This window comes from Charadrius vociferus, unplaced genomic scaffold (assembly GCF_000708025.1).
Source record: "Charadrius vociferus isolate BGI_N301 unplaced genomic scaffold, ASM70802v2 scaffold210, whole genome shotgun sequence".
In the NCBI taxonomy this organism is placed as follows: Eukaryota; Metazoa; Chordata; class Aves; order Charadriiformes; family Charadriidae; genus Charadrius; species Charadrius vociferus.
In genome coordinates, this window is record NW_009646421.1 from 872,038 (window position 1) to 880,228 (window position 8,191).

The 8,191-nt window shown below is 47.1% G+C and overlaps 1 protein-coding gene across 1 annotated transcript; it reads left to right on the plus strand.

The window, feature by feature from the left end:
- Positions 1-414: 414 nt before the first annotated feature.
- On the plus strand, positions 415-3,717 carry TPT1 (tumor protein, translationally-controlled 1). Its single transcript, XM_009881018.1, has 4 exons — positions 415-605; positions 1,340-1,445; positions 1,935-2,051; positions 3,478-3,717. Exons 1-4 carry the CDS (start codon positions 415-417, stop codon positions 3,478-3,480), a joined length of 417 nt encoding a protein of 138 aa, XP_009879320.1. The 3' UTR covers positions 3,481-3,717.
- Positions 3,718-8,191: the final 4,474 nt, after the last annotated feature.

The following is an 8,191-nucleotide window of genomic DNA, read 5'->3' on the forward strand; positions in this document are numbered from 1 at the left end:
GGCCTCGCTGCGGTGACTCAGGGCCCTGCCGCTGCCTGGAGCCGGGCCTGCCGGGCCGGTGGCGGAGGCAGGGTTTGGGGAGAGGGGGCTGAATTCTCTGCGAGGGACTCCAGAGTGGGACACCCACCGGCCTGGTGCCTATGGCCGGGGCAGGGCTGGCCGCTGCCCCAAGTAGTGTGAGAGAGAGCCTGGGGCAGGCAAGCTGGAGTGCAGCGCTGGTGGTGTAATGAAACTTTGGTCAGGCACTGGGAGAGGAGCCTGGCTTAAGTAATCTGTGCTTGGGCTGCAGTCAGATTCCTTGCACTTAACTGTGGCTCTGAAGTCATGCCCTGCTGTCAGGTCATAGATGTGTAAGAGCGGTAGCATTAAGATTTTTTGCAGAGCCGTTAAGTTTTTTGATGTCTCTAAATCTAGATGGTCACCAGGACAGAGGGTCAAATTGATGACTCTCTAATTGGTGGCAATGCCTCTGCTGAAGGTCCTGAGGGAGATGGAACAGAAGCCACGGTCATAACTGGTGTTGACATTGTAATAAACCACCACCTTCAGGAAACCAGCTTTACAAAAGAATCCTACAAGAAGTACATCAAGGACTACATGAAGGCGTAAGTGTTGGTAGGCTTTTTCTTTAAACGAGACTGCAAAATGTCAGTTGTTGAGATTTTTAAAAACAGTGTTGAACTTTATTCCTAGTAGGTGTTAGTTCTGATACAGGTGCCAAACTGGCTGTAAACTTCAATAATGTCTTAATACTTGGCAAAACTGAAGCTCTAAAGGATTGATACTGGAATATCTAAGTTTATCTTGGCTGAGGTAGAGGACCTGATCACGTGCTTTGGATGTTATTTGTAACCTTGCTGTTTTCTTTTGAATTCATCTATGCCAAACATTCATGTGGAAGGGGGTGAGGTGGTGAAGAAAAGCTTCCTGAAGCTTTTCTAACTTCACAATTTAAATGTCAAAAATAATTTGTGTGAATGGAACTTTCTGCTAATTCAAGGTATAATTTCTGTTGCTCATGGTTCAGTGGATTAGTATTAAAGGTGAAAATGCTTTGTGATACTGATAGATAGCACTCTTGATGCTATGGAAATGGCTTGCTAATTTTTGTCTACCATTAGCCTAGACTAAAATAAGCTTGATATGAGTGGCAGACACTGTTCTGCTAATTTGCTAGCAAAATTAAGTTAAAAGTTGGGGGCTTTGGGAGGGAGAGGAGAAAGACAGCAAAACCAAACAGTTTGACTGTTAGTAAATATTTCTGCTATGATGTGATGCTGCACAGTGAAGTTACTAAGTTAGAATATGTCTTCAGAGCTTTTTTTTTTTTCTCTTGCAGAATCAAAGCCAGACTTGAGGAACACAAACCAGAGAGAGTAAAGCCTTTCATGACAGGGGCTGCAGAACAAATCAAACACATCCTTGCTAACTTCAAAAACTACCAGGTAATGAAACTTGCATCTCCTTACAGCAGCATTGCAGTGATACAAACTGCAATTGGTTCATCTGCTTAACTAGCTTGTTAAAAGTTTTGAGGGCTTCTGTTGCGAGGACATCTAACTTGACCTTCTCGGAGAGTATTAAGGGCTCTGAGAGTCAGAGAGGAGAAATAGCAGAAGACTATTGTTTGGGGATCTCATTTCAGCTTGCAACGCTTGTAGTTAACTACACTTGTAGTTATCACTGTTTAGGAACTGTGGAGTTAAAGACTTGCAAGATGGATCACTGGCCCCTGCTGTGTCTTACTCTGCTGTTCATAGCAGTGTGTAAAGTTATGTGGTACTAAAATGGACAAGCTGGAGAAAGCAAAATCCCTGCAGCTGGTCAGGGAGACTTTTAAACCAAACTTGGAGGTGTTGTAGCTTTCTTGTATAAAAAAGCACTTTCTCCTGTTAGTAGCTCATTAAATGTCTTGGTAACATGTTTCTCTGAAGTTCTTTGTAGGAGAGAACATGAATCCAGATGGTATGGTGGCTCTCCTGGATTTCCGTGAGGATGGTGTGACCCCATATATGATTTTCTTTAAGGACGGCTTAGAAATTGAGAAATGTGTAAGTACTGGTCTGAATTGGATGAATGTGTGTAACTACATGATTAGCTCTTTCTTTCAATGAATCACTTGTTCTGTTGTATCCCTGTTAAGAACAGTAGCTGCCAGTTTAAAAACTTTAGGTTCATGTATGTACAGCCTAATTGCTGCTTCATGTTATACAAAGGGGCTGAAACTTCCCTTGTATGCTATTCAGTTATGCTAAATGGGGACTTAGTTTCACTGCAATGATTCATGGTGACTTAATGGCTAAGAAATGCAGAAAGAATTGTCTTGGTGAGATGTGTGTAATTGGTAGTGGTTTAAACTATTAGATTAGAGACAATGTCCTCTGAAATGGAGCACTTCTACTTTGAATCCCTCTTGTGGGGTTAATTCTGAAGTACCTTACATGTTCACATTCCATCTTCTTTCACTTAATCTGATGCCCTTATTTTGTTATGCAAGGACTGCCTAATTGCCCTAAATTTGGGAAGATGGTGATATTTGACTGAGTACTTAACCTTATTCTGTCTGGAATCTTCAGCTGCCTGAGCTCAGACAGCTCCTGTGCTCTGCTTTATCTTTAACTACTCTATGTTGGAATGTGGTTGCAAGGGAACAGTATTTGAATCCCAACACTTGCATTTTTTGACTTATTCGGAGAGTCGTGGAATTCGCTGCAGACTATTGGATTGGGTCACCAATTGGTTTGTCCAGTCATTGTGGACTTATGAAGTCTGTTTATAGCCAGCTAAATTTATCTGTAAAGCCTCTTACAGGCTTTCTGGTATGCAAGTCATGTAAAGATGAACCAATTTCTAGGGTGGAGCAGTAGCCTAACTAGGGGAACATGTATTAGCCCTACAACAGCATCTTCTGCAGCTTGACTGAAGGGTGCTGTCTGTCCTGGGCCTGAGAACAGGCGGTTGCCTGGAAGGTGTCTCCTCAGAGCAGAAGCTTCTTGTGCAGACCTTTTTGATTTGTAATTTAGATACCCTATCTTGAAATATATGGGGTTAAAAGAATAGTAGCAAGGTGTTCCACTGGGCAACAAACTGTTCCAGCTTCTTGGTACAGCTCTTGTAAGAGACAGCATGTACATTGTATGCTTTAGTAATAGTTTAGGACATGCTCTTATTTGAGAGGAAATCTGAAACTTGGTGTGTCGAGCAAAAAAGCTGTGAATGAGTGTCTTTGTCTGGCTTGCTCAGCAGCTGATGCCAGTTGCTCTGCACGATTGTAGAAATGCTCAGCATCCTCTGATAGACCATGAGCACTTGTACTGTTGCTCTCTGGTTTGCACTAAGATGCAAAAATAACTTCCTTGCGCTTTCTGCCTGCCTGACTGTGGCAGCTCAGATTGAATTAGGGAATACACCAGTAAGTTACAGAAAGTTAGGTTGACTGTCAAGACCTTGAACTAACACTTGGTACTCTCGTTTCAGTAACGAATCAAACAGTATGGTTTTGGATCACCTGTCTTCATAGCTGGCTGCTGTTTCTTCTTCATCGGCACAACACCAGGAACTGGCAATGTCTAACAACTGGACTGATGTCATCTTGAGCTTTATTCACTTATTTTGACCCTGATTTGGAGTGGAGGCATTGTTTTAAAAAGAAAAAAAAAACACCCAAACATCTGTCATGTAGGTTGTCTAAAATAAAACTCATTTAAACCCATTCTAGGTGATGCCTTTTGGTCTACTGTGTTTCTTAGGGTGACTTGCAGGAGAGATCGCAGCAAGATGTTTGTCCGAGGATTTGGTACTGTTAGTAGTATAGCCTGGCGCTAGCGCACTGCAACTTGACTGTCTCCAGACAGACCTCGTACACTTTCTACCTGTGACATTGGAGAGCAAGAGCAGGCTGAGGGCAATAAGGCAAAGCTCAAGAAATGTCATCGTAGTGGAGTGGACCTTCTTTGTCCTTCATGATTGTATAGAGACTGCTATCTCTGGAAGATGCCAAAATTAATAATTTAAAAAAAAACCCCAACAGAATGGAATGTGTGCTACTCAAGCTGAGTGCTGGCTGAGCTGCTTTGTCAGACAAGGATATTTGAGTCTGTTCTCAGTTGTAGTATAACTTCAGGATGAAGGTAGGAGGATGGATTGCGCACTAGTCTGAAGACCAGCGCTCTGTTGGGCCAGGTAGCGGGAACATTGTGGGGAGGGGGTCAAATCACTACATTTTCCAACACAGCCTGCCTGTGGTACTGGCTGCTCTGTATTTGACAGCTATTCAGGAGCAGATTAACTAGAACTCAGTCAAGTTACAGGATTTGGGGTTTTTCTGTACTTGCCTTTGCCTTGGGGATGGAGATGTGGGAATAGCCTAGCCCTGTCCTAGGTTTATTACGAGGCAGGTGCTTTGAGACTCACCTGAGTGTTTATAACTTCTGTTCCTGCTGTGTTCCTCATTAGGAAATGCATCTGTTTGACAGACCTGGAGCAAACGGCCATTGCTTCTCTGGTTCTTGCTGAGATGCAACAGTAACAGGTTCCTTGCGCTTTCTACCTGTCTGACCTTGTGGCAGTCTGGATTGAATAAAGGAACACAAACGCCGCCTTCACAGGGCCCAGACTGGGAGAAGGGGGTTTATGTTGCTGCTGACAGTGAGACACTGTGTGCCTGACTGGGGATGCTGCCTTGGACTGCAGGTCATTAACTGTTACAGGTATAGGAGGATAAGGTGCCTGAAAGGGGAGCCCGTGACCTGCTTCCTAATTGTTGATCTGGGAGGCCTCAGGCCTCCACTTCAGCAGAGTTTTGGCGTCTTCGCTGTCTCGTGTCGGGTTTTGGCACTGGTGCCGGAGGGCTGAGGTGGGGATAGGTTCCTGCAGGGGTCAGATAGATGTGGCAGCGGACTGGGAGGAATGAGATAGTGTCTGTGGAGGTGGGAGTGGAGCGTGCCCCAGTTATCTTGGAGGTTCTCGTCTGATTTAAACACCCTATTTTAGTTCTGTGGGAACTTCATTTGCATACATATTTTTCCCTAGCTTTCCCAAGAGTCTTGGGCCAGCTGCGCTTCTGGCTGAGAGCCAACTTTGGTGTAATCTAAGCAATGTAAATTAATGCTCCTCTCTGCTTTCACCCAATGGGGGCTGAAAGGCAGGGAGGCAGGTTCAAAGCCTAAATTTAATCACTGTGAGCTGGTTCTCCCTGTCCTTGCAGAGGATTTGTTCAACGGGGCCACGAGAGGATGCCATCTTTCTCTTTCCATTGCGTCTTTGTTTAAAAACTGGGAGCCTGAAAGAAAGGGGATAGTAAGTACTTGTTTAGTTTGAGACTTTGGCTTCTCAGTGAAGTTTAGTGTGGGCAGAGCAGTGCTTGCATGGCGGTGCAGCCCCTGATACCCCCAGCTCCTGCTCCCAGTGAGTCAAAGTGTTTAAAACTGAGTGGAGCTGGGATGAGGGAGTGAAAATGGCTCTTCCCCCTGCCTGGCTAATTATGCTGAGGCTGGGAACCCTGGGCACGAGCCTGGAGGGAATTGCTGTGTGGCAGCTGGGTACAGATGATGAGGTGCTGCTTTGGAAAGCAGGTGCTTAAAAGCCTGATGAGCACAGCCTCGCTCTTGGGTTGAATGGTGTGTGGCAAATTACACGCAATCCTGCCCGTGCTCTGGGCTAATTGGGATATTCCAATTGGTGTGTGCAAACATGCCTAACTAGTGGGTTACATGCTCCTGTCCATCTCAGATGCTTTTCTGCGTGGCAGAGCCTCTAAAGGGAAGTCTCCCGCCTCTTGTAGAGAAGTGTCCATTCAAAGGCTCTTGAGATGCAGGATTTTGTTCTGCTCATCTCCCAGCGAGCTGCAAGAGAAGTGATTTTGCTCCTGGCTGCACCGCGCTTCCCGAAGATGCATTGCTGCCTTCAGTTTCTCAGGGGAAAAAGGCAAGTCTTGCCGCTTTGCGGTGTCAAGCCTGCGAGGCACTATGGAGGAGAGGTTAAACCATGCTTGATGGTAGGGAAGGACCATGGTGGTGACAAGCAGCTGTCTCAGCTGTGCTGCTCCTGCAGTGGAGGCAGAGCAAGGGAAAGTCAGGATCCAGGTCCTTGCATTGGGAGTTGCTGCACGCTGTTAAGTGGGAGGCCTGGGGAGGTAAATGCACTTGTCAACAGTCCATGACACAACTCTGAGTTGGAAATGAAGTCAGTGTATTTCCTCGTAACCCAGTTCTTCCTCTTCTGCCCCCCCTTCATTTCAAGCAGCAATCTTCTGGGGCTGAAAAGCTGAAGTGATTTGAGAAGGGAAGCTTTGTCCTGCTGTAACGCTGCAGCTTTGGAATTACTAAATTGGTAGAAGTCCGCCATCATAACAAATTACCCTGGTGCTGCTTAAACACAGCCCGAACTGAAGGACAGCTTTAAAACCTATCCCCATCTTGTTTTAAAACCTGTGCTTAGGCTTGTATATTGCATTCCTGGGAAGATATTTTCTGTGGCTGGAAGGGCTGTGGAGCTGGAAAGGATCTAAACAGCTCTTCTGAGCCTCATGGAGCAGATTAAGGGGCTGGGTAGAAACCTTTCCTCTGCTGGCTCTGGTCTCTGCTCCGTGTGGGGCCAGGAGGCTGCTCCTGCACCCACCAGGAAGGTGAAGGAAGGCTGGTTGCATTATAAAGAGGGGAAAAAAAAACCCTCAGTTTTTAGTTTCGTGCCTTTGTGGTTAAGGGAGTGATGTCTTGGGGCTGGAGGAAGCAGCTACTGTGCTGGGCAGGTGTCCCATAGTCCCCTTGGCCTTTGGTCCTGCTGCCGCACTGCTCCCCCTCAACACTGGCTCTTTGTCTCACAGTTTTGCTGCCCCTCTGCTTTGAGGAGAAAGAGTGCAGGTTTGGGGATGTTCATGCAGTGGAGGGAACATCTGTTGTGCTGGGAGAGGTGCTGGTGGGGCTGTGGGGAGCTGGATATGCCCATTGTCCCCTGTTAGGTACCCAGCCAAGCCAGCCTGGCTCCAGCCCTTGGCTTTGCCCACTCAGCCTCCGCAGGGGGTGGGTGCTGGAGCCTTGTGCAGCCCTCAGCTTTGGCACAAGGAGGGAGAACCTGCAAAGGTTTTAAATAAAAGGATGTAGGGATTATAGAATCATAGGATGGTTTAGGTTGGAAGGGACCTTGAAGATCGAGTTCCAACCCCCCTGCCATGGGCAGGGACACCTCCCACTAGACCAGGTTGCTCAAAGCCCAATCCGGCCTGGCCTTGAACACTTCCAGGGATGGGGCATCCACAGCTTCTCTGGGCAACCTGTTCCAGTGCCTCACCACCCTCAGAATGAAAACTTTCTTCCTAATACTTAATCTAAACCTGCCCTCTTCCAGTTTAAAGCTGTTCCCCCTCATCACTACATGCTCTTGTAAAAAGTCCTTCCCCATTTCTCCTATAGGCCCCCTTTAGGTACTGGAAGGCCACAATATGGTCTACCCAGAGTCTTGTCTTCTCCAGGCTGAGCAGCCCCAACTCTCTCAGCCTCTCCTCATAGGAGAGGTGCTCCAGCCCTTGGATCATCTTTGTGGCCCTCCTCTGGAGTTGCTCCAACAGGTCCACGTCCTTCTTATGTTGTAGACTCCAGAGCTGGACTACATACTCCAGGTGGGGTCTCATGAGAGTGGAGTAGAGGGGCAGAATCCCATCCCTTGACCTGCTTCTGGTGCAGCCCAGGATATGGTTGGCCTTCTGGGCTGTGCTCGCACGTTGATGGCTCATGCTGAGCTTTTCATCAATCAGCACACCCAGGTCCTTCTCAGGGCTGCTGTCCAGCCATTTCACTGGAGCACAAGTACTGGAGACAGTATTTGTGCTTGGGATTGCCCTGACCCAGAGGTAGAACCTTGCACTTGGCCTTGTTTGAGCTTCATGACTTGGCAGGGGCCCACCTCTCCAGCCTGTCCAGGTCACTCTGGATGGCATCCCTTCCCTCCTGTCTTCCTTGCCAAACAGCTTGGTATGATGTAACTGGTTGGCTGGATGAGGGGAGAGCTGTAGATGTCTTCTACCTTGACTTTAGCAAGGCTTTTGACACTGTCTCCCATAACATCCTCATTAGGAAGCTGAGGAAGTGCGGGTTAGATGAGGTGACAGTGAGGTGGATTGAGAGCTGGCTGTGTGACAGGACTCAGAGGGTTGTGGTCAGTGGCATGAAGTCTAGTTGGAGGCCTGTAACCAGTG